This window comes from Tyto alba, unplaced genomic scaffold (genome assembly GCF_018691265.1).
Source record: "Tyto alba isolate M040663 unplaced genomic scaffold, T.alba_DEE_v4.0 Super-Scaffold_19, whole genome shotgun sequence".
Lineage (NCBI taxonomy): Eukaryota > Metazoa > Chordata > Aves > Strigiformes > Tytonidae > Tyto > Tyto alba.
The window spans coordinates 4,200,697-4,227,359 of record NW_024881281.1 but is presented as its reverse complement, the minus strand read 5'-3'; the positions used below and the strand labels follow the sequence as shown (position 1 = coordinate 4,227,359).

Sequence of the window (26,663 nt, the reverse complement as noted above, 5' to 3'; positions counted from 1 at the left end):
AACATTTTGCTTCATACTAAAATGAAAAATGCATGTGGAAATTAATCTTTAATCTCTCCCCTTACAATCCTAGATATGGGAGAAAAATCAAAAGAAAACCTGTGGATGTTAGCTTTGTTACCCTACTTAGCAAAATTCAATGATGTCCCCCCCAAGACTTATCTCAGTAAGTTCTTTTCCCTACAGCATGTGAATATATTCAGCCACCTTCTGCTAAGCTATGATAAGCAGGAAGCAGTAGGCTGTCACAAAAATGGAGTCTGAAATAGCTGTACTTTATGCAAATACAACAAAACCACAGTGACTGAACAGCAAGCAATACAGGCTGCTGCATTCCTTACCACCTAAAACCAAGATACTCCTATGAATAAAGTCACAGTAGCTTCTCTCCTTTGGGAAAAGATCTAACAAAGCTGTAGGATAACACAAACAAGCGCCAGTATCATTCTCGAGTGACTATGCTATTTAGCTTTTTTACAGACTAACTCATGTTGCGCCTTTTTTTCTTTTTTTGTCTCTTTTCTTTTTTAAAAAATGGCTCTTCACTTTCTGACTCATTGGAAACAAATGCAGAGCCTATAAAGATTTAGGTTTTCTGCTCCTCTGACATTACTTGCAGTACATCTAAAAATTATTCCCACTTATTACTATTTGCAGTTTCAGAAGCACAGAGATTCACTACTGCTATCTTTGGTATCTCTGTAACAGAACAGGAAATATAATATTGATTACCCCAGTGGATGCTATTTTCTTACACTATGAGATCAGAGACATTATTTCATTATGGTGAATAAGAAACTTAAGCAGTTAGTGTGCACTGTCCACTTTCTCAGCTGAACCACTCTCCCAGCAAGGAAACCTCAGCTCTATTTTACATCAGCTGCCTACCATCTATCCTTTTGGGGGTTTTGTCACTTGTGTTTGAACGCAGCATACATTACAGTGGCATAACAAAGTACAAGATTAATTCTGATAGTTCAGACCTGCAAGCCTTCCATATCAGATTCCCACAGACCTTAGAGCATGACTACCCAGAGAAAGACAGCAAACACTGGTGGAAGGGGGTACTATTAGTAAAAACCTTGCATATAACCTCACCAAGAAAGGGAGATCCTCTCAAATTTCAGCTGAACCACCAATACCAAAAAAAGCTAAAAATTGAAGTTTATCATACAGCTGTACATACAGTGACAAGTATTCAGAGTAATTTTGCGGCAATGTAAGGGTGATTTTCTATTTGTAATCTCTACATTAGCACTATGATCAACTAACCATTGATTTGCACTCCGTAGCCACACAATCCCTTCTCTTTAAAGTCTTGAGTGAGGGAATCTTGCTGCTTTAAATATTCTGTTAAAAACAGCATATTTCCTTATTGATATATATACTCTTTCTAAATTTGATATATATACTCTATGCAATCTAAAGTACCACATTACTTTATCCATCCAAACCCAGATGAAAACTTACATAATCTAAAATTAGTTCATATATTAATCCTATGAGTTGTCTCTGACCATCATTTATTCATTTGATGCCAGTCTCCACATGTCCTTGTTTTGGTGAATGAGGAAGTAAGAAGATTAGAATGTGTCTGGGTGCCTCATTTCTAAAAGAGCATAGGACTTAATTGATTATCCCAATGCCTGGTGTTAGTTTAGGCAGATATTGTAGTTGAAGCAAAGCAAATTCTTCTGTAACACACACTAGTAAAAACAATGCAGAGTTCCTGCACTGTGTTCTGTCTGAAGATGTATGTGATTACAAAAAAAACCATAAATCACTGAGACTAAGCTCTGTAAAAATACCTGAGAGATGAAGCTGCCTGGCTTGCATTCGTTTTAATGGAGAACATGCATTGCTCCAGGACATCTTTGAAAAATTCAGTCTACACAGAATTCATCTCATTGTTAAATTATATCTGCACTCAATAAGCTAGCTGCTGTCAGCAGCAGCAACTAACCATTACACAAAATGCAGAAACTTCGAGGACTAACTTAACTGCCAGTTATTTAAGCTGTTGATGCCTAACTTCCTAATCATTGACCTGACCGCAACTAATTTGGAAGCTCTTGTGTATTTTAGTAGCGAATGATTTGGGAGAAATCCTGATTGAACACAGCTGGCAAGCCTCATACCATTTTGGTTGAAGTGCCTCTTACCAATTTCATCCAGCAGCTCTTGGGCTGGTGGAGGCAGCTCATCAGTGAATTGGTTAGATGGCTGTGAGAGTGCTGAGATAGAAAAAAAAGGAGTCTAGTTAATTAGCAGTGATTAATCCTTAATAACTGTGATATAGGTTTACATTATGACAGAATCTTGCTGACATATTTCATTTATCAACCTGCACGAGCCTGGCTCATTCACATTTTATCAAATATTTAAATAATTTCATAATAGAAAAACCATTTAGAGCTAGACTTGCACATTCAGCTCTCAATCCTGTATTGCAGATTTTAGGCCAGTATTATTTACACTTCAAACATAGGTTGATTAGAGGTCAGAGCTCTTAGTCTGCAGGTGCAAACACAAAATCCATAACCTAGTTACGACTAGCAATACACAGTTGTGTGTGAAGCTATTTATACCTATAAAAAGAGAGATGCCCGGGAGGGTTGGGGTGCGTGTGTAAAAAAGAAAAAAAAAAAAAAAAAACAACAAAAACAACAAGGAGGAGGGAGAAGGAAAAGCGCAAAATTTATTTACAAATCTGTTTCTCTCTTTATTGATCATTCTATTTGGGTTGGGGCTGGGTTAGGAGACTTACCAGATGGCTTCCTGGTGCTTCTCAAGCATGAAGCAACTTTTGGCAGCCTATCCTGTGTAAGATCATACAGAATGAAACACAAGAAAGTAAACTGCTGGTCTTCAATCCTCTCCTTCAGTATTCCGAATCCAGTATGAGGTAAGACCTTAGTTAAAGCCTTAGCTAACCATTAAATTTTAAATTTCAAAATAAGCTCTTGAATCAGTTCAGAATATGAAAACAGAGGTAGCATCCAGGTAAGCCAAATGCACCAAAAATTCTGCCTAGGCTGCTGCACACTCATCTCTTAGCCGGCCATAAGATACTGTCAGCTACATAATCTTTATCTATTTCAACACTCTGTGTGGACAACTAAGACAGGAATTCTCTGAAGGAACAGTTCCAACATCTCTTAAGTTCCCAGTCTCTGCTTTGATTACTTAGTTATTAGAGCCAAGCAGACCTATTCACAAAAGGAGCCCCCAAAAATCAAGAATTTGTAATCACTGTCAAGTCCTCACTATCCTCAAAACAGAAACAGGTGCTTCATGCACTTAATCCTAGAATAAGATTTAGACAAGAAAGTGACACAATCAAATACCTCTGTCAAGCCAGGCAAGGCAGCACTGCACTGTTAATGGGCTGAATGAATTCCAACTGTCTGCTACACAAGGAGAAAGACACAGACCTAACCTGATGACAATGAATGCAGTCGCTACTGTTCTGGTTGAACAAACTCTAATTTAATCTTTAAATGACAACCCCATCAATGAGTAACAATAAGAAAGGCATACAGGCAACTATTTTATATATAACTGTCTGAAAAGACAGTTAAGATAATGCTGTGGCTCCAGAACACCTTCAGTTCCAGAAAGATTACTGGAAATCACTACAGTGACCTTGGAAATTGTCAACTCCAAAGAGAGTATTTTTTGATACAACAAAGTTGATAAGATTACATCACATCTGTGCATAAAAAGGACAAACTTAATCCCCTAATACAAGGGCTTTCTGAGTTTACTTGCTTCCAAACTACTACATGAAGGCTTCCAGCTTAGTCTTCCTCCTCAAAGAATCACTCATTTACATATTCATTTACCTCCCCCACTAAGGTTTGAGAATTCTTGCACTTTCACATGAAATCTTATGTACTTGAACACACATGCACATTTATTTTCATTAAACTTTATTCCCCACACGCACATTTATTTTCATTAAATTTTATTCCCTGCTTCCACATAGTCAAAACCCTATAGTTCACAAATCACTTGTAAATTTAGAGTGGTTTACAAAAGCAGCTTGCTGTTGCCTCACCAGAACAACTGATTGACCCCCCTTCTCCCAACAAAACCACATCTTTCCTACCCAACCATTTTGCAGATACTTACCACCACTTTGGTGTTCCAAGATTACCACATCCCAATGCTGGGAAATGGCAATTCTTTACAGTCAGCGGAAGGGATGGAGGGCAGGCAAGACCACTTTGATGGTGGTCAACATTTACACATGATTAGGCCCAAGGGGAAGCCAACTCTTTGTATAATCAGTGGCACGCACTGACTGCTTTGAAATCAATCAGAAATTTTGTCATTATGTCAACAGATCCAGGATTCCAAAATACTCAAAGACCTAGAAGTACTTTTGTGCTTCACATCTACTTATTTTAAGGAAAAGTATTTTAAAAAATATTTTAAAGAAGGGATGGCATAAGGTAAATTTTCTAGACTTACAGGCTCATTCAATTCAGATGAGCAAACTCCTGAAGCAGCCGAGGGAATTTCAGTGCTCCTTCCCTCTTCATAGGCTGTAGTGAATGTCCTGGACACTGCGGAGGAGATCTCTTGAGAACCACAAAAGGAAGAATCTGAAGCTACTTCATGGCAGTGTTTGTATTTCTCAAAGGCTATTGGAATTTTTTCTTCTAGAATTAAAAAAAAAAAAAAAAAAAAAAAAAAAAAAGAAAGAAAATAAAAAGATGATAGCAAAGCTGGATTTTTTTTTTTTTTTAGCAGAAAAGGGTTTCTTGTACTTCAACAGGCACCTAGCACAGGAAACTAAGAAATTGTTGTCCATAAATGATCTCTAAAAAGAAGTGCAAGCTGATTACCTAGGGGTTCCACCTCTGACATTATTTATGCAAAACTTCGCCAAGTGAGAAATTTCAACTACCGTATTACACCAAATTAATGAAGTACAAAGCAAATAATAATTCATTGCTCTTAAACAAGTTCAACAAACATTGAGATTACTTTGTCAACACTCAAAACATATTAAGTGCTTATTACATTGTCGTTAAAATGCTAAAATCTACATGCATCACTCCAAATCAATTTTAAAGGACTAAAACAATTTCTGATTTATGAAGGCCACTGCTAAATACCATGTAATTATCTTTCAGAGACTCTTTAGATAGTGGCTTTTTCAGCTGTGTCCCTGTAAATTCTCCTTTAGTTCTATGTCAGGGATTTCTTTTGACCAAGCAGGCTCTAGATACAAAGCTGTAACTATCCAGACCACAACAGTGAGATTTCAAAGAACAGGTACAGCATTTCCTGGGGTTACTTATTCCAAGCCTGACATTTCTGCATTGGTACTACGTGAATGGAGTTTCCATGATTCACATCAATGATTTTTACATTAGCAAGTCTTGGCAGAAAGGTCTGACTCCTGGCATAGGAAGGTTAAGTAATTCACTGGTTCTTCCTTCTTCCCTCTCTGCAGTTACCTGAGCTGAGTGGAGTGCTGAAGCTCGTTGGTGCATGACTCGCTCTGGGCGTTTTACAATCTATATCCCTGCAGTAGTCCTCTTGCTCACAGGGGATACTCGACAAATCCTGAATATCTGTTACCGATCTGAAGTATTGAAAGATGTTCTGACAATTAGAATAGCCACTTCTTACACTTGTGAACTGATAAATTCTGCTGTTTTCAGGTAAAGTTTTAATTATGTTCAGTCTTATCTACTCTTCCAGAAGGAAGAGTTACATTCCCTTTGAAATCTTCCCACAGAATTCTTGGAAGGCTAAAGATCACCATCTCCAATACTCTTCCAGAGACAGAAAAGGTTAGTTGTTTTGCTTTCCCTTCCTTTACAGCATTTCTTAATTTTAATAATTCTCCCACAAAAGCAAGCTCAGGAAACTGTCTCCAGAAAGGGAAAGAACTTAAAATGTGAACCACTAGATAAAAACTCTCTCCACAGCCAAGGGAAGACCTCAAAGTTTACCAAAATTAACTGTCCATTAATTAAGACCATATATAGGTCTTAGGAGCTTTTAAAAGAATTACTCAGATAAACTGAAACTGCTGAAGATCTGTGCAAGCAGTGATGTCGACTAAAGTTACAGAAATTCTTAAGTGGCAGTAGGACTGGGATTATATTAATCAAACCAACATGTTCTGCAGATACACCCTGGATTACATTGTCCTCAGAAGACCATGAACTGAACAGACATCTGCTGTTACCAAATCAGTAATTTTTGTGCAAATCTCCATTGCCTGTAACTAGTAAAGTCACAAACCTATTCTGCAAATTTTTCCTGAGAATCAAAATCACAAGACTATTTTTGTGATAAAATTTATTTAGTTACATACTAATGATTTGCTCTTTAAAATAATTTTATTTCTTCTGTCCATGTTACACAGAAGAAACAAGAAATCCTAACACTTCACTTTAATGTGAAGAAGCACACCTGGATTGACACCAAATTAATTACTTATGAATATTAAAATATTTCAAACAAAGGACAACTGTATATGATAGCTCTTTTACATCAATCACCCAATTTATCACAAGAAAGTATTATTTCAGTATTTCAGATATTTTTCTCTCTTTCAGTATTGGTCTGTCTCATCTTCCTGTTCTGCATCACCACAAAACTTCTACAATGATAATGACCACCTTCCCGAAGTTTTGATATAAAATGGTCTGTGGCTCTTACACATCTTTTTCTCTGCATTCTTCCTGTGGCTTGCAGGGTATCACTTCTTGTGCTGCTCCAACACTGGAATGAGGGAAGAAAGGTGATATACATTGATTCTCTCAGAGAACTATGAAAATAAATGTATTTAGTTTCCTCTCTCTCAAAAAGTTTAAAGGGCTACCTTCTCTCTGAGGAAGACTGCAGCTTATAAATAATTTTTGCTTAAAACCTTAGAAAATGGAGAGTGCTAGGAAAAAATTGCTATTTTAAGCATATTATGGATTTGTATCCAGTAAGGAGAATTGACATATGCAGTTTCAAACCAAAACTGGAAGTTAAATAAAAATCTGCAAATATACATCACTTCATTGTTTTATCATCCCTTGATTGGTCTGCATTGTAAGCTGCTCTCTCAAACAACCCCAGTCAAGGTCAAAGACGCATTCAAATAGAACCAGTCAGATGGTCAGAGAGCAACAGTCCTCTGTCCTGCTGGCAAAAACTCAATTCCCAAGTGAAGGGAGCGACTAAAACCATTACCTTCTACCTTAAGGGCAAGTATTTACACGCTTGCTGCCTGCCTTTGACACTGGTAACTCATTTCCTCCAGTGGAGAGAAGGGAGTACAACACTGACAGTAAAAGCAGCTCTCACTGCTGCACTGGGAGAAAGAGGGCAGCTGCTAACTCTGGGAGAACACGAAGAAAGCTAAGCTACAGGAGAGAGGCCAGAGGCTTTTAAGAAGCCTGAAAGCCACTGCTGAAAGACCTTCAGGGTGAGGACTGTTTCTTTTTAAGCAAAAGGAGCCCTTGCAGCATGCAGTGGTGATTCTGGCCAACATCTCTTCATACTAGTAGAACATAAAACTTAAAACACTGGATCAACACCTCACGTTTGACAGATGAGACTGCGATTCTCCAAGCATGGGCTAATGCTATCTGCAGGCAAGATACAGTGAGCATACTTGCATGAGACTGTTCCCACAGGAGGGGAAAAGGCATGATCTTCATGCCACTTGAGCTCCAAAACCAAAGCACAACAAAATTAAAACAGATGACTGAAGCTTTAATTTAAATTATCTTCGCTCTGTTTAAGACTGCAGTTTATCAGTGTAAAAGGAATTGTAATATATACATGACTTATTTTTCCTGTTTTAGCTTCTTCCTTAAGCAAAACAAACAAAAACCAAACACCTGAACACTGTAAAAGACAAAACTGTAAGTCTTGTGAAAGTCCTTTTAGTATTTTCTTAGCAAGGAACTATGGTATGTAGATAATCATTAAAAACAACACTGGCATCTTATTAATTCTACTTACATATCTCATATTCAAATAAACAGCACATTTTATAACTCACTTTATGCTTGAAATAACAAAAATAAGTCTATCTACCTGGCTACAGGCATATGGCTAAGTTGATCAACTCCTAGTGTGTTACGGCCAGAGTTCTGCACCACCGTGCTGCTGAAGAGTATTTTTCCTCCTGAATACAAATAACAAATGTTCCCTGTTATTGGGTTTTGCGAGTACAAAAGAAAGCAACACAACTCATTGAACAGGAAATTACAACTTTATTACATTTTGTAGTTCCTGTGACCTTTGTTGTTGTTGAGAGACAAATGTGTTTTAAAGATGCATTTTCATAAACATGCCACAGCTGCCAGACAGTCAAACACTGAAGCACTGGGGAATATGACAACATTTACAAATCTGAGCTAAGAGAGAGGCAACAGACTAGAGAAACAATGATGATCCTTCCACTACTCTGCATACAATGTCAGCTCTTATTGCTAGAAGGATCTTGAGCTTAAAAACAGTAAGAATATTATTGTGTAAATACAACTCTCATTCAGTTTCTAGCACCACAGCAAGTTGTATAAAAAGATTAAACTCAGCCCTAGGATAAAAACAAAATGGTTGCAAACAAGTTTTGGTTTGGGTTTTTTTAACTGCAAGTCAGCAAGTACATGATCATCACACTCAACAATATTTCAGTGACTGCAATGTCCAAACCTCATCTTCCAAAATCCTGAGCGTCCTGAACTCACACTACAATAATGAGCAATAAGAGACCAAGTGATCCTGAATAATCAAGCTCCAGCCTTCGCTGACAAAAATCTAAGTGCAACAAGCCTCTGTCTCCCTCGCTCAAAAGTTCCTTCAAAAGAAAAAGCACATTTACCTGAAACCTGAAGACCTGAACCTGCATCATCAGCTAACTGTTTCTGTAAAAATCCTTCACAAGCATCTTCTAATTTGCCCTCAGCAACTGAGGTCTGAAGGTGGGGAAAAAAGGAAAATTAAGTCAGTTTCTCACAGGCAAGCTGTGAAGAGTAGGACAACTCTCACAGGATGATGCTCACAATCATCTGAATGGAGACACAAACTTTTCAAGAGCTTATCAGCAAACAGCATGGACTGGATTTAATAGTCTATACAATAGTTTAAACTCCTGAAGAAATGAAGATTGTTTTAAGACTACTGAGTACTATAATTAATAGAGCTCTGAAGGAAAGGCTGAGGTTATCAACTGCCTAAAACTTCTCAGTCACAGATTATGTAATTTCCTAGTAAACAAATTAAGAAAACATGCCCCTGGTGGTTTGGGAGTCTTGGTGTTTGTGGGATTGTAGTTGTTTGGTTTGGTTTTTGTTGTTTTTGTTTGTTTGTTTGTTTGTTTTGGGGTGTGTGTGTGTGTGCTTTTTTTGTTTTTGCTTTTTTTTATTTGTTTGGTTTTGTGGTGTTTTTTTTCAGGGGGGGTGGTATGTTTTAAAGGAACGGGGTTAGAATTTTCTTACTTTTAGATAAATCTTTATTTGTAGATATTGTTTCAAATGAAAAGAATAAAAATTGTCAATTCTTCCATTTCCTACAGCTCTTCTTCAAATCAAATGGGAGCGTAATAAAACCATGTTATATAACTTACATCCAAAGTTCCTGATACATACTTCATTCTTGTCTTTTCTGTTATTTTTACCTCTAGTTCTGAACTTCCCTTAGTAGGAGGAATGAAGTAACCAGGATCAGGAGTCAAGAATTCTTCAGACACATCAGGAGATGAATTAAAGGAACAATGTAATTCCCTTGAATGCCCCTGTGAAAGACATTATTTGAGATGCTTTCTACACTCTCTATTAAAGAATATAGATTTTAGTCAATAATGTTAAATAATACTGCATCAAATTGAAGTTATGTTTAATTTTATCACTCTGATTTTCAATCCACTCTTTACAGTACCTTTATGGTTTACAGAACCAAACAAAAAAAATGGAGGAGGGGAGGACAGAGGGTTGTTAGATCACAACTGAAAAGATCAGCTGTCATGGTAGTTCAGTGTGCAACATGAAGAGATCACGCTAAACTCTTTTACAGTTAACTAGCTGCAACTAGATTTCTTGGATTACTATACATACTCTAGAGAGATTCTCAACTTGTTGGGGAAGGACTGCATCCTTATGAATGGCTATTCCAGACTCTGCTTGTTCATCTTGTGATGATGTTGGGCAACTTCTCTCTAGGATGTCAAAATGGTACAAAATAATTAGGCAAAAAATAATATGCAGTGATCTGAACCTCTGATAGAATGTCAATGAGAGCAGACAGAGAAACTACATTGTCTGCCAGGAACACAGAGAAATAATGACATTTAAATGCTAATATTTTTAATCTAGGCATGTAAAGCTTTCCTTGTTCCTTTATCCATAGCTACTAGAAAAGCACTACCCACTATGCTGCTACATAAAAAGCATCCCTACAGTCCAGTTGAAAGAAATAAAGTGTGAAAGCATACCTGCAGCACTGAAAGCTTTGGGTCTCCCATGATGATACATGGTAATCAATGACAACGAAGGGTCTCCCTGCTCATGGGGGTGACCTCCACCTATTAACATGTAATATTCAATTTAGTCTATTATTTCTGTTCACCAGTGACTGAGTGAGTGACCTGCTTTGGGGGCAAAATTCTGGAAAATAAAATTGACAATTATTGTAATAAAATCACAGAAGCTGAAATCTGCTGGGATATAGAAATAGACAAAAAAATAAACTATTTTTTGTTTTTCACCCTTACCTCCAGGACTTCTGAATGCAGACTCCACATCACTCTCCTCAGATTCAGATCTATCCTCACTGCCCAGATCCCAAGGCTCAACATTACCACCTGTCTGCCACCTGTATCTTTGTTGGTCTTGACTTTTTTGATCTCTAACAGTGACATGTTGAAAGGCTTCCTTTATACTCTCTGCTTCACTTTCAGATGTACATTCACTGGCGGGGTATAGAGAGCCAAGCTCCAGTTGTCCTGAGGCCACTCTTCTGGCCATTTGTTTTACTTCAGCTACACAAAAAGAGTAAAATTACCAGTTCACACAATAGAATCTGGACCTTCAAAGCATTCCCTGTGTCTGCAGACTTAAAAATGCCAAAGTTACTGCCTTTATCATGAAAAGAGCTAAACACTTCCATTTTAAGGAAAGCTTAAAACCTATATAGATTGATATGGATGAGTCATTGCAAGAACAATTTTTGTTAGTTTGCCTTCTCTGGTTTTCATGCCTGTACTGCCATCCACTGGACATTGCTATACTACCCTTCTAAACTCATATGTTGTCCTGCCCTTACATCCTCCCAAACAGGGCTAGAAATTCCATGAGCTTTATAATCAAACCATCTTAGTGTGGCTGTGATTACTTTATGCCCTGAATGTGCAAGACACAGGAACCTACTCATCTGGTTTTCATCCAAGAATAGCCTAATAGAGCTTCAGCCATTAAGGCACACAGGCCTTTCTTAAGTAACAAAATGTGCTGAGTTTTAATGCACTGCACTGCGGTAAGACTTGCTAAGGTTAATGCTGAGTTAACACAGATTTACTTACTCCTCCATTCTGACCGCATCCTTCTCTCCTCACTTACTTTTGTACTGTATATTTCAGATCTTGATTTTGGATAGCACCTATAATAAACCATTATGAAATGCATCAAACCCTGTTAATGCACAAGTGTACTGTGTTAAGTATTCTCCAGTCAGTAAAAGACTAGAAGTTGGTTTAATGTTAATTAAAAGGCTGAGAGCACACATGTTCTAAGAACCCAACAGAACTAGCAGATTGAGCCATCACAAGCTTAGAAAGCACAGACAGTTATTTAGGTCTGTTATAGATTAACCAGGCAAGCTGTACATTAGAAGCCAGATTTCAAACACTGTCAACTGCCTTCAGATGATGTATCTGTATAAACACTAACAGACAATGAATGCTGTGTAGATGTGTTTTATTCAGGTCAGGAACGTGATTAGTTGTCCACTGATTTTGAGAACTTCAGACCTGCATAACTACAATCCTATCACCAACCCAATTCACCAACCTAGAGTTCACTCACTTGACCATCTAACCACATGCCAACACCAGCATGCTTATGTTCTAACCAAGTATGTCCTTCACCAACGGGTCTTGTTGATCCAACCGCGTCATGAATCAACTTTAAAACGGCAACAGTTTTCCCAGCTAATTTGACCCAAACATCGAAGGAGGTGCACGTCCCCATCTTTCCAACTAATAAGATACCTAAATTTGCACAAGTTTTGCCAGGTACTTTTAATATGTACTTTCCACCCATACTTAGAAATACAAAGGGACAACATTAAAAAGCACAGCAGACATAACAAAGAAAGGTATGCTCTGCTGTCCCTGGGTCTAGCAAGACTGTTCTACTCCCACAGGACCTAACATAGGTCATAGTCCTACACCTATGAAAACCAAAGTATTTCTACTGAGAATTGAATGAGGCTGCGCAGAGAGAACAAACCTACTAGTAACTTATGAGATTACTCTCCTTAAGCACCGCTACAGTTTTCGACCACTGACCTCCATCAGACAGACATTTGGAATCTCTCTGAACACCACTCTTTAAAGTAACTGCCCTGTCACAGCAATTACCCCATCAGCTCTGCAGCTGACAGTGACTCACAGTAAAGTCCTAATTGGACAGATGGTTTTTGGCTTACTGAAAAAACATTTAATGCCATCCTTGATCCTGGATGTGTCTACTTTTGACAGTAGCTGTATCAAGATGAATCTGCTAGAATTAACTCTTCTGTGAATACAATCAAAACTCACCACCTCTCTTCTGCACTTCCACTTGCTGCAGAATGTGAATCACCTCCTCTCTGACACTGCAAGTTGAACTTTTTTTTGCATCTTACAGATACACGTGGGAGTAAATGCTGAAATGAGTCCAACAAGCCATGATTCAGCATGCGTCGGGCATTCTGGTAATTACTAAATTTGAGCTGTCTGTGAGCTATACTAAGAACTGGACCATGCAAACTTTATTCCCTAGGTTGCATTTTTGTAGCACTGCTCATGAGAAAGGATGACAACTCCAGGCCTTAGCCTAGTGAAAACTCTGCCCTGGATTTATAGCAGGTTTCATACGCACGCAGGCAGACTATCAGAACACATAGTTCCCAGGGGAATGAGCGAACCTAAATGACTCAAGATTATTCCTACAGCAGATATGTACATTAATTTCTCTCTTTCTCTCTGGGCTAAGCATGTCAACTACTTATATTTAATAATGAAAATTATCTAGAAGCCCTTACTAATGACAGTTTAGACCTCCTCTCTGCTTGCCCTTTTCCCTGACAGTCCCACAATCTCCATTTTAGTACAGGATTTTACTCCCTCCTGAGCCACTGGACTAGTGTTTTGCCAGGGGAGGGAGAAAAAAAGATAGAATTCTACTGTACTGCTGAGTTGACTATTTTCATTCCTATATATAACAAATATGGTAGACATGTATTTTAAAAGACAGATTCATCCCTCCTTTTGTACACCATCCATAACTACGTCTCTCTACCTGCTAAGGAATACAGAAGTGATAAAACACAGTCACCCTGCTCAACGCTTTACCTCATGGTCTAGGCTCATTTGATCATTGAGGCTTTTCACCTCACTGAAGCTGAGATCACGATGGTTGTTTTCATTTTTACTCTTACTCATCTCATGAAAGTATTTCCACTTTTCATTTTGAATTACCTCCATTTCCTCTGCTGTCTTTGAAACAGCTTGGAAACTGTCTCCATTCAATGCTCCTTGTGGCTGATGTATTATCTGTGGTGGAATATAGTCACTTGATGGTGGACCTACAGCCTTCCAGAAAGAATTATTAACTCCAGAAAAAGCGTTACCGGTATTTTGGGAAGTATCATCAGATCTGCTCCAGTGTCTTTCTTGAAAAATTTGATTGGAAAGCTGATTCATTCTGATTTCCTGGAGCAGCTTCTTTTGCTTTTCAGTGGCCTCTAATTTGTCCAGTTTCTCCTCTGTTCTGCACAGGGAATCTGCTGCCTGCTGCAACATGCTCTGAACAATTTTTAAATTAAGGACACATTTGCTGATGTGTTGCTCATTTTGGGACAGACTACTCGTTCTCCTCCCAGCATCTCCTCTCACCTGTGCCAGCATGCACAGCTCAGAGGCCTTGCTCACACTCTCCTCCTGTTCTGTAGTGTACTCTGTACTCGACTCTGAAAAGCCACTTTCCTCATAACCTAGCTGTTCCTCACAGTGCACTTCAGGGGACACATACAGATCTCTCGGGGCAGCCTTATCTTCTTCCTTTTGCTGCCTTTCTTCATCCTTTAGAGTTGGACCTAATCCAGTGCCTTCTTCCAGGAAGTCTTCATGAAGTTCTGGATAACTTGCAAAGATTTCATTGATTTCAAAGCTACGGAGGCTGTCATCCACATCACTGACACTGAGGGTTGTCTGGAGTTCAGAAACTACATCACTATTTTTGTCCTGGGCAACTGGCTGGAGATTGGTTGATACCTCTTGGTCCACTGAAGCACTGTTCTCCTCAGGAAAAAGCGAGTATCTTGAGGCAATAGAGCTGCCTGGAAAATTTGATTTTAAGCGTTAAGTCATTTCTTCAGATGTCCATCAAGCACACTGCTTTCGTGCATATATTTAGGAGTTAACGTCTTTTAGAGATTACATGAGCAGCATTTAACACCTCTGCTCAAAATAGCATGCCTGAACTTCAAATATTAACCAGACTTACAGTCTTGAGATTACATTAACAAGTAGGGTGGTAGCTAGAATCCAAAGAAAACTGCTGTCTATTTTCAAACTGTCATAGAATCTGTAAGTGCTCACATTTTAATTATTTATATTAGACCTGTATGGACTGAGAAACATGTTAAGTAAAGGACACATGACATCTTGCTAGAAGAAACTCACCATCCACAGTTATCTCTTTACTCTGAAATTCCAGTGTTCTCTGCCGGTAGCTAAAAGCTGATGGCAAACAGATGTTCACATCTGCAAAAACAGTAGGTCTTTGTGCTTTTGACATTTCATCAACATGACCGGTTTGAGACTTAGTTAAGTCCTGTAATACAAAAAAACAGAATAAAAGACAACTATATTTGACAGTTCAGTGTCTCTACATTCTCTTTTAAGGTGGTTTGTCTCCATGATCAGAAAAAGATACTCAATGTTTAGATTGCCTCCCACCTAAGGGACACAAAACTCTGCCATTTCAAGTACATTAAAGGCTACAATTCTGGAAGTCACCTTTAAGTAATTTTTCAGTATATACTGAATATCCTGAAGTTTCAGGGAACGGTTCTTCTGTTTAGGCTCTAGCCCTGACTTTATGATACCATAATAGGGCATAGGAAGCCTGACATCTGCTTCTAACTGTTGTCCTGAAATTATGAGCTGTTTAATAACTGAATCTTCAAGACCTTTCCAGGGAGGGGTCTCTGCAAGACATAAATATAGACTTTATGTCAAAACCTCTGTATCAGTGGTACTGAAAATAAATAAATAAAAGCAAAGATAAAAGAATGAGAGATACTGAAGCATTACTGTCTGCACATTCCCTAATTTACAACTAGTCACAAATCAAATGAGCACTCAGTCCAGTCTGGCATCTCCTCCCCATCTTATTTCAACAGTGGATGCTTTAAAAGGAGCTGATGGCAATCTCTAGAGGACAGTTATATTGTAAACCACGCTCTGGATTCTTCATTACCAACTAGCTAATAGAGGGTTTCATTTTTAAGGTAATTGTTTATCCCATTTCACTGTCAAAATAGTCAAAGTCAATACATAACACCCATCACATTATCTGTAATAACAATACATTATCTCTAAGTTATAACAGTGATGAAAAAGATGAAAGCTGCACAGGCTTGTTTTGCACGTTGCAAAGAATTAAGTGAATGTTTTGCTGTCCTCATATGAGCAAGAAAGATAAACAGCAGAGAAACACCATACACAAAATTGTATCTCTCTAACAGCAACCATTAATCTCATCCTTTAGTTAATGCAATTATAAGTTTTTTGATTACATTTTATAAAAGTTTCCAGTAGTCTTTGCTATGGTCATTAACATTTGGGTTTCTTGCCTGGAGGATTCCTTTTCCAAGTTAACCCTGTGCAAGCCATCACAATGAGGTTTTACACAGTCACACAGGGGAAATACAGACATTAAGGGGCTGGCAGTCTGCACTGAAAACATTCAGTGGGTTACCCTAGTGATAAAAGCCTAAACCTACAGATATACCTGTCAAGGCCTCCTGCACTACTGTACAGAAGCTATAGATATCCGACTTGACTGTGACAACTTTTTCAAGGATTACTTCAGGAGCACACCACTTATACAGCTGGACTGGGACAGGAATACGTGTCAGATCACTGTGTTCCCCGCCATCTTTGCTGTATAAAGGAAAAAAGGTTGTAAATTGGGACATACGGCTCACTTAAATAGAAGGTATATCTTTTGGAATTAAACACGTGAGTTTGTTGTATCTGCTTTCAGTTTACATACCTAAAAGGTCTAAAGTGTACCTGCACATAAAAATGTATACTGTTTTCAAACCAATAAATGCATTATGGCACATTACAGAAAAGATGTAACACCTCCTATAACAAATTTACACTAAAAAAGAAGTCAGAGAAAGTTGAAAATTTCCCAATAAAAATTTTACAAACAACTCTTTAGCTGTGGCCAGTGTTCTCTGGCCATGGACAAAATGCAAGGTGTTGTCACCTAGCCTGTCAACGTTTACTTTGCAGTCTATACCTATGTCTAGAAGATAACTTCCTCCTCAGATTTAACTATAGTTGTTTTTTGTTATTCATTCCACAGTAAGCTGTACCTGGAATATCCAAGAAATTGCCAAGATTTATTAACAAATTGAGTTTGCAAGGAGGTTAAGAAGTATCTTTGCTCCTTTCAGGACATTGCCATCAGCAGATTTTTGTTTATTATCAATTTTACTCCCCTTCTTTACAGTCTAACCAACCATTTACTTCCTTTCTAATCAGACTGCACTATGTGAAAGTAAAAAAAAAAAAAAAAATATATATATATAAGTAATAATTTACCTGGGTTAAATGAATGGGGACCCTCATAAAAGAAATACTCTTTTTTTCAATGGTGGCACTTAATTACTACCAGTTCAGCAGCAGAATTAGCGAGTCAAAGGAATTTCATCTCTATTCCGTAAGATTGGGTTCTATTTCTCTATGATGGTATTTTTACACTCCATGAAAGAGCTGCTTCTTTTACTAGTTTCTATTTTCAGATACTTGTAACATAGAAACTACGTCTACCTGAAGCTTGCCGTACTGCCTGTGGCAAAGTTACCATACTGAGTTCTTTACTCCTGTAACTCTGTTGCCTGACTCAGAGGCAGGAGTCCCTAGTCATTAAGACGGATATTTCTGTGGAATTTAGCTCTAAATTTGATTTATTTGTATTTGTCCCTTTCACAGAAACAGTGAGGAAGCCCTTTACCTCTCTATCATGTATTCCAGGTTGCACAGCTTTGCCTCACCGGAAGAAACAACCTGAATAGCATAGGAGGTAACTGAACGGTGGATGAATCCACGGGAGTGTAGAAAACGCAAAGCATCGCTAATTTGAAGCAGCACATGCAAAATCGTCTCCATGTGCAGTACTGGGAATTCTGTACGCTAAAAAAAAAAAAAAAAAAAAAAAAGCCAGAAGTACCAAATTTGCATTGCAGGTCTTTAAAGCTTGATGTAGAAGAAAACTATTATTGTACAGAACAAGGTAAAGAAAGAAAACATGAAACATACTGTAGTAAAAAAATCAGACAAATTGCACGTGCTAAATAATGTTCGTTCTCAATACCAAACCAACTAGTAATACCTTAAAAAGTAATTAAAAAAGAGATATTGACTATGCCAAAATTCACTCTGAAGCTGAACAAACTTCAAATTTCTTGCCTTTGACTGCAGTTTCTCCAAGAACTTATATGTCTGCATTCAAACAGTTAAAGAAATAAAATAACTCAACAGCAAAAAAGCAAGAGAAAAATATTGAATGAGAAAAATAACACACAGATCAGTTGGGAGGAAAAAAACCCAAAACTGAGTTCAAGCCTTCACTTCTATACACAGGCAGTTTGCAATGTACTACTTGCAAATATTCAAGGGCAAAAGCTGGTGTCACCACATTTGCAGTGTACAACCACATGCAGAAGATTAGATGTTGAATCGAATTTAACAGCAGCCATTTTAAGACCGACAGCAAACAAGAAAAATCAATGCAATTGCACCTAACCATTAACTGAAGCATCTGTCAGTTACAAACTTCACCAGAATAAAACAGAAACCAGGATACACAGGCTGATGATTTTGTCTTCTTTGAGTAAAGTTACTAAGCTTCTTCCTCTCAACTGATCGCTATTTAAAAAACAAGTATTACAATTACCCTTTCATGAAGGATGCTGTACAGTGAACCAAAGTTCACCCTTTCATATACTAAACGGGTTTTCTCCAAGTCACTAGACAGACAAACAGACATCAACTGTAGCAAATGAGGATGACGGAGTTTACTGCAAAGGGAGAGGAAAAAAAACAAAAAAAAAACAAAAACAAAAAACAAACAACCTGTAAGGCAAATTTGAGATTAAAAGAGAGAGTCCTACCCTTCTAGGTGTTTTTATCAATAGAAGATGAATGCTTCTAACTTTTCATTAGAATACCCAAAATTTTAAAAGAACTGTAGATTAAGAGACATTTAGGAAACAGTGCTTACTGTCACAAAATAAGCCACCCAAGAAATGTGCAACAAAACAATTCACCCAGACATATAAGAAGAGCATTTAATCTTCTGTATTATCCACTGGGGAGCACATGGAGTGGGAAGAGACAGGAAGAGAGACACCTGTATTTCTCATTTGGAGGAAAGTGCAACCACAGCCTAACAGTCCTCCCAAGGTTAATCCCATTTCCTCACATCACTAGAGACATCCAAACCCCAGGAGCACTTCTGGCTACTGTATGTTCGTTCTTACCTACTATGCTCCTGCTCTGCAATGAGAAGATCAGCTAAGCGTAGTTTGCTACAGTTCTGATGGGGCTCAAAGCCAAGTTCCTTCACTGTAACTCTGCTGCCTCCCCACATTAAGCTACAAGGAGAAGAGGAATTTCTATGAGATGCTTTCTGTGGTATTTTTTTGCAGTTACAGGATTACTTCAAATAGTTTTGTAATTCTGAAATGCTCTCCTACTGTTAATAACGTTACATTGATGATCCTGCCTATAGCACATATTCTTTCAAATTGACAATAAATTCACATCCTGTTAAAGACTGGATGTAGCAGGACAGGTTTGCTGTGCAAAGATGCCACCCTTTCATGACCCAAGGTAAAGAGTAAGGACACTCTAAAACTCCTTTCACTAAAGGCCATCAGCCCACTGTGATACAAGCCAGAGCTTTGGGAAGGTTAAATCACCAATTTGTCAATTTTCTGGATATCTCTGAGGCACAACTACTCGCTACACAATACAAAAGAGAAAAAAAAAAAAAAAAAGCCCCATCTGCACTTGCGACTCTAAGGCAGGCATATCCAGAGACCTCAGGTCTGACCCAACAACTACAAGGACTAAACACAGAACGCCACAATCTGTGCAACCTCCCAGCAACATATTTCCCACCACAAAAGGAATCAGTACTGAAACACTGCTGTTGATGAGTAACCATAATTGGGTTAATATTGCTGGAAAGGACAAGAGTAACCTACAGGTATCAAGTGAGCCTGAAGATGATGTTAGTCAGCGGACTCCAGAAAACAAATTGCAAGCAGAAAGCAGTGGATGAATATAGAATAGACAAGGAAAACTATCCAAACAAAACATCTGGTACAACAACTTGCTGCTTAATAGTAACAGATACACGCTAAGAGAGGCTGAAATCCCTTTGATAGCACTTACTTTGTCATGATCATATATGGTCCAACATGGTAAGAAAATGTTGGCTCATCATCTGCCTGGAACACATCTTTTTCACCAATAATAGGGAGAGATGCTAAGTACCCCAGATGCCCGCTGCCTGCAAGATAAAACTGAAACGCCAAACGCCACCAGTGTATAACCAAAAGGAATATGCAACAGTTCCCAAGATCTGTCACATCTGCTGCAAGCTCACTAAAAATGTGAGTGCAATCACTGCAATGAGAGCATCAGCCAAAGCATCAAAAAGAGATGTTAAGATATGTAAGGCAAAAGCTTAACTTTCTAGTGAAGCTGAAAGAGGGAAAGCAGAAACAGCCATTAAGAACTCTCCCAGATGACATTTAACAGGAGAGTTTCCATTGCCTGTTCCAAACCAGCTTCCTCTGACAGGGTCTACTGACAACTGCGTATTTGCCCTCTCCAGTTTTTTACCCTCATTTCAGTAGAAATAAGAACACACTAAAAATTAAGAATAACATAGGTGGGGTGATTACTGTGAAGAATTACTGTGAAGAAGATTCTGAAAAACTACAAGTATCATTAGAAAACCATTATCCACAGCATCTTACCTTCCCGAAACCAAAGCTGTAAATGTTATTGGCTGCATTAGCTCCACCTTTTAGAAATCTACCCAGAGGACTGTCAACATTTCTAAGTATCAAAAACATAAGCAATAAGAGTAATTAATATGTCAAGGCTTTGAGTAAAATGCAATAATGAGAGATAAAAATGCAGAAATTCCGCAAAGTCTGTGTATTTCAAACGTTGCGCTTGAGTAGGCCCCCCACAAGAAGTATAATGCGGATATTGAAATTCCAAGTTATTGTATAACTCATTAAAACTTTTCAGATATACTGTTATTTGTTTAAAGCAAGATAATCAATAATAAAATATATATATATACACACACACACCGACATCCTGCATTGCTTTTTATCCACAAGTATGTATTTTTCCTAACAGGTATTCATCATAAGAGCTCCTGAAATGGTTGGAAACACACCCCCAAAAGATTTGCAGTGACCTTAGGAGGTCAAGAAAACAACTACTTTGTGTTACCCCCATTTCCATACTATTAAAATCCAGTACTTCATATTGCTGATTTCAAGAGTATCTCTTAATATACAACCATCAAGTTTCTATTTGGAGCTCTCACAACAGAAACAAAAAGGATCATCATTCCTAACACACGCTCATTTTAAATCTGGTATTATCAAAAAGAAACAAGAGCGTGTTAATTTTAATATAACAGAACATGAAAATAAAAATCCTTTTAACTCAATCCCTCAATATTTGCAAATATATTCTTACCCTTGAACAAGGCCACCAAATCTAGATGGACTGCAGACGAGTGCTTTTGATGAGCCAACCCTCCTGAGTAGATCAGAGGGAAAATTTTGAATGGCAGCCTGCATGTGGAATGTACAACGCTGTATAAATTCCAGCATCTATGGGGGGGGGGGAACCCAACAAAATTACTTCAGAACTGCAAGATAAACCATTTTAAATTAATAGATCATGACTACTGAAAAAAATAACTCGTTACCTACAGTATTCAAATAAGCATTTCAAGAAATGGATACCTATAAAAACTTGAAGAAAATAAATTACATGAAAATGTGAGAGAAAGCTTGCTTCAAAGACTAGATGACTAACTTTCAAGACATTCACCCACTGAAAGTTGTACTTTCTTTTTGAGGAGCATCATAATAACAGGAAATGGTAGTATTACGAGTTTTAAATTGTACCAGTCATGAATACGCTTCTTGATACAGCATTTTGCTACCATGCTAGCAAAAATTATGTATTTGCTGATACTGTTCATGCACAAGCTGAGATATGCTTGAAAAATACTTAAGGTTTACTCCTGAATTGCACATGCATGCAAACAAACTACATACAGGGATCAAAGACAAGGGCCTGTCATTCTCCTCACTGCACCCCTACCCATAAAGGTCCTAACAAGTTACAGACACACATGCCACGCGCCTGCATCTGCGCAAAACCTTAGTTAAATAATCTGAACCATGAGGACTTCAAAATACCATTACTGACATTGAGAAATAATGTTCAATAATTGTTCTAACATGTAAAAGCAGAGAATTTCTCCCTGGAATAATGGAGTTTCTTCACTTTGAGGTGAAGATTTGAACACACTCCTTGCACATATTCAACATGTATTACACACACATACCTGAGCGCTGCTTTCTTTTCCAGCTGACATAGCCCAGTACTGAGGACTTTTTCCATCTTTATCGTGTACTCTCAGATCACCTCCTTCATCCAGTAACTTGCTAAGAATCCACTGATTTCCCGAGAATGCAGCTGCATGGACTGGGGTGCTTCCATCGTAGCAGCGACTGAGGAAGATCGAAGCAGAAATGTTTCAAATACCCCTGCTACACTCAACCTGCTGTGCTTCTGGGGGTAAAAAAGCAGCTTAGCGAGAATGCTTATGTACTCCCAAACAACAACACACATGATGAAATAAGGAAAATCAGGCACCTACTTACCTTTGAGGGTCTTTGGCTAAAATAGCAACATGCATCTTAAGCACTTGTTCATTTATATACAGTGAATATTGTGAATTACATTGACTAAAACCGCTGAAAGATTAAACACTAATTTCAATTTAAGAAAAAAAATTTATTTTTTATACTTAACTGATTAGCATCTGAGCCGTAATCCAACAGCACATCCACTATTTTACTGAGACCTAGCAATGCAGCACTGAAGAGAGAAGTTTGACCCATGGAATTTACAGCATCAACAAAAATACCTACAAGAAAACAAAAGATTGTAAGGCAAGTGGTTGTTCCCTCCCACCCTGAATAAAAGGCAACGGCCCATTGACACTGAAACCAACTGCCAATTCCCTCGGAGGTACTGGAAATATGAAAATGTACTAATATTAATGGGAATTGAAAAAAGAGCAAGCAACCTTCCTTGTGACTTTCTAGACAAACCATGCACTGCTTGTCCACAATGTTTTCAAATAAAGTATGTATAAATATCAGAGGCAAAGTACTGACCTGGATGAGCACGGATAACATTGGAGGAGCCCTTCAATAAAAAAACAAATTGTTCTAAAGCAGTAATTAATAGTTAGATTGATATCTTGTTATTTGAACCCATTTTCTTAAAAATAAATAATTCCATTCTGCATTAAAAAGAAACCAGATAGCCTAGAGAGGTCTGGATCTGAAACCACTGCAACTTCAGTCACATAGGAAAAAAAAAACAAAAAAAAAAAATTCAACTGGTTTTAGAACTTTGAATAAAAAAAAAGAAGGGCCACAAACCACTCAGCCCGTGCTCTCTCCCTCCCGAACCCCACAGGGGGCCGGGAACGGTCATCGATGGCGGGCGGCTCCTGCACCAGCAGCACCGCCCGCCCGCCTCGCGCTCAGGAGACAGCACCACGCTCCTCCTCGTGGCTTGTGACGCCGATCAGGGACGATCACTCTCCTCTAGTGACCAACTACAGAAATGATCCCTGAAAGTATAGTCCTAACCAACACACCCCCGACAACGCCGCCCCACCGCCGCGCACCCACCCCCAGCACACGAACACCCACCCGCACCCACCCCCTACCACAACCCAACAACACCCCCCCGCGCTCCCCTCGCCGCGGAACCGCGCACCGCCGCCCACGCTCCCGCACCGCCGCCCACGGCACGGCCGCGCGGGGACACACCGGGGACACGCCTCTTCATTTGCATTTTCAACAGCCGGCGCCCAATCGGACGCGCCGCTCTCAGCCAGCCCCCGCGCGGTTCCGCCCCTCGTTCCCCGCAGCCGCTCGCTGCCCCCCCGCGACCGGTGCCCCGTCCTCCACCCACGCAAGGAACGCTCCGCACAGCCGCGGCCTCGCAAGCAAAACGGGCTACACCCACCCGAGCCCGGGCCGGATAACTGCGACGCCAACATCTCCTTCCTCTCCGGGAACAGAAATCAGACCCTGGCGGTAGCACAGCACGTCCCGCCCCATCTCGTGTGGCCGCAGCTCTGTCAGCCGCTGACAAAGATCATCATCTCCCGGATGGTGACTGCTAAAGAGCCCGAGGAGACGCCAGATCCCAGGCCTGCGGAGCCACAGACAAGTTACAGCTAATGCAGGAGCCTACACTTTCTTCAATGTCATCCCGAGGCTATGAAAAGCCGCCTCCTCGACAGCTGTAAGGAAAATCTAATTTTCTAACTGGTGTACCAGTTAGTCTTTATAGTACAAAAACATCCGAATTTTGTTAGGATGTGTAATTACATACTGCAGTGTCACGGTCAAGTGAGCGTAACTAAAGGACGCCAGCTCATTGCCAGGAGAAGGACAGCATCCACCCTGAAGATAATGACTTTTATTTCTCAGAACCTTAAAAGCTGCCCAGGAAGCATAAGAGCTAGCCCTGGACTACCAGAAAAGGCCAGCGCCCTTGCCACTTCTGTGAAACCCTCCTGTTATTGGGCATCACAGATAAGAAACTGCAGCAGGACAGACTCTGTGGACACCCAGATGGACAATGAAACAGGATTATAGTTGTTTTGCAGAACAGTATTCTGTGTGTAAGTAGAGACAGGTCAAACAATCTTGTACCTGAAAAGTGTAGGAACCATGTGTAAAAAGGCACCCAGGGTTCAGCAGTTTGAACAGGCACCTCGTGTATGAATAAAGAATTACTCTTGTAATTCTATACTTTGCATCCCAGTTTCGTTCCTCAGACGGCATGGGCCAGTTATGAAGTTTTCATGACACAGTAACAGCGATGACCATCTCAGTCCATGCTCCCTCTGCCCCACACACCAGAGAAGAGGCCCAGATGCCAACGCCAAGCAGCAGTGCACCACCCTTGCCTGGCACTCTGAGGGGCTGCATCAGCTTCATCACTGTGCCCTGCAAAGACGGCTCGAGAACACCTTCTCTTGCACACCCAGCTACTAACAACCGTTCACAGCATTTCTTCTCACTGAATAACTAACTTCACTCCCTCAGACATTAAAGATTAAACCCGCCTGCAAGCCCGTACTGCCGAAAACGCACCGAGAGGCTGGTGAGAAACCGAGTACCACCCGCTCCTGAGACAGGGGGGCACAGCCCGGAGTCTGAGCACTCCTAGTGGGAACTATTCGCTCGCAGGGAATCGCCCGCAGCAAAAAACAATAGTTTCCCCCCCACAAAAACAACCTCTATTTTTAAAACTTTAGAATAAAAAAAAAGAAGGGCCACAAACCACTCAGCCCGTGCTCTCTCCCTCCCGAACCCCACAGGGGGCCGGGAACGGTCATCGATGGCGGGCGGCTCCTGCACCAGCAGCACCGCCCGCCCGCCTCGCGCTCAGGAGACAGCACCACGCTCCTCCTCGTGGCTTGTGACGCCGATCAGGGACGATCACTCTCCTCTAGTGACCAACTACAGAAATGATCCCTGAAAGTATAGTCCTAACCAACACACCCCCGACAACGCCGCCCCACCGCCGCGCACCCACCCCCAGCACACGAACACCCACCCGCACCCACCCCCTACCACAACCCAACAACACCCCCCCGCGCTCCCCTCGCCGCGGAACCGCGCACCGCCGCCCACGCTCCCGCCCCGCCGCCCACGGCACGGCCGCGCGGGGACACACCGGGGACACGCCTCTTCATTTGCATTTTCGACACCCGGCGCCCAATCGGACGCGCCGCTCTCAGCCAGCCCCCGCGCGGTTCCGCCCCTCGTTCCCCGCAGCCGCTCGCTGCCCCCCCGCGACCGGTGCCCCGTCCTCCACCCACGCAAGGAACGCTCCGCACAGCCGCGGCCTCGCAAGCAAAACGGGCTACACCCACCCGAGCCCGGGCTGCGGCAGTTTTCACGATACAAGACACGCCTGTCTCCGTCCGTGCTCCGCCCCATCACTCGGCCGCACTGCGGGACTCGCCGGCCGCTCTGTGGGGCTGCATCGGCTTCTGGGGGCTGCCGAGGCCCATCGCCCTCAGGTGTCTCTCACATACCAACTAAAACAACCCCACAGAGTTCTACTGTAACTAACACTATCCTTTAAATCTCTGGACCCAGCCTGAGCACCAAGGACATCCACACCACAGCATCAACGCAATATTGTGCAGCTTTTCCCAGCCCCTGCTGCCAGCAGACGCCCTGTGCCCCCAGAGCCAACCTGGCAGCACAGGGCATAAAGACCACAGCAGCAGCAGTTTCTCCCTGACCCCCCTTCAGAGCCTCCTCAAAGGTTTACCGTGCTCCAGGTCTAACCTGAGTGACAGACTCCCACAACTTGTCAGGAAATGAGAAGCCTGAGGAGTTTCTCTTCAGCTCCTTGTTACTCTGATGATCAGTTCATCAGAAAGAACTCCACAGCACCCACCATGTCACCTTACCCTGTGATACCTGTGAACTAAGATTATTAGAAAGTAGATATCTGAAGAATAATTAGGATCAATTTAAGCCATTTTAACCATTTAACCATTGTGCTGTAGAACAAATACTAATTTTTTGAGGAACAGTTAGAATAACTGTAGGATAAGGAACTCAATCTTGAGACAGTTTGGGTCTTGTAGTAGCAGGTGCAAAGAAACATAAAGATAATGAAGCTGCAAATTAGCACCAAAACCAGACCAGACCAGCCTTGAAGGACATGATATACATGACCACAGGACTGATTTTGCACAGAAGTAAGGGCCAACTGTCAGACACAGTGAAGAAGACTATGAGCCTTCATCTAA

At 40.4% G+C, this 26,663-nt stretch overlaps 1 protein-coding gene and 2 non-coding genes across 3 annotated transcripts in view; all 3 read right to left on the bottom strand.

Moving 5' to 3' along the window:
• Window positions 1-26,663, bottom strand: part of TEX14 (testis expressed 14, intercellular bridge forming factor) — a 32,693-nt gene that overhangs the window by 4,330 nt on the left and 1,700 nt on the right. Inside the window, exons 2-27 of the mRNA XM_033004714.2 lie at window positions 22,613-22,727; window positions 22,143-22,308; window positions 21,260-21,396; window positions 20,518-20,599; window positions 19,928-20,058; window positions 19,009-19,122; window positions 18,423-18,495; window positions 17,481-17,659; window positions 16,245-16,396; window positions 15,248-15,438; window positions 14,912-15,062; window positions 13,706-14,565; window positions 12,785-12,891; window positions 11,546-11,622; window positions 10,739-11,005; window positions 10,460-10,549; window positions 10,083-10,183; window positions 9,647-9,763; window positions 8,852-8,945; window positions 8,062-8,152; window positions 6,688-6,750; window positions 5,472-5,599; window positions 4,477-4,667; window positions 2,768-2,819; window positions 2,163-2,234; window positions 1,273-1,350 (exon numbers count right to left, since the gene is read on the bottom strand). Coding sequence (XP_032860605.2) covers window positions 1,273-1,350; window positions 2,163-2,234; window positions 2,768-2,819; window positions 4,477-4,667; window positions 5,472-5,599; window positions 6,688-6,750; window positions 8,062-8,152; window positions 8,852-8,945; window positions 9,647-9,763; window positions 10,083-10,183; window positions 10,460-10,549; window positions 10,739-11,005; window positions 11,546-11,622; window positions 12,785-12,891; window positions 13,706-14,565; window positions 14,912-15,062; window positions 15,248-15,438; window positions 16,245-16,396; window positions 17,481-17,659; window positions 18,423-18,495; window positions 19,009-19,122; window positions 19,928-20,058; window positions 20,518-20,599; window positions 21,260-21,396; window positions 22,143-22,308; window positions 22,613-22,727 — 3,879 coding nt within the window. The remainder of the gene's footprint in view (window positions 1-1,272; window positions 1,351-2,162; window positions 2,235-2,767; window positions 2,820-4,476; window positions 4,668-5,471; window positions 5,600-6,687; window positions 6,751-8,061; window positions 8,153-8,851; window positions 8,946-9,646; window positions 9,764-10,082; window positions 10,184-10,459; window positions 10,550-10,738; window positions 11,006-11,545; window positions 11,623-12,784; window positions 12,892-13,705; window positions 14,566-14,911; window positions 15,063-15,247; window positions 15,439-16,244; window positions 16,397-17,480; window positions 17,660-18,422; window positions 18,496-19,008; window positions 19,123-19,927; window positions 20,059-20,517; window positions 20,600-21,259; window positions 21,397-22,142; window positions 22,309-22,612; window positions 22,728-26,663) is intronic.
• LOC116964667 lies at window positions 23,249-23,460 on the bottom strand. The gene has a single exon (XR_004408876.1). It is a non-coding gene; the product is annotated as a small nucleolar RNA U3 (small nucleolar RNA).
• LOC116964666 lies at window positions 25,173-25,384 on the bottom strand. The gene has a single exon (XR_004408875.2). It is a non-coding gene; the product is annotated as a small nucleolar RNA U3 (small nucleolar RNA).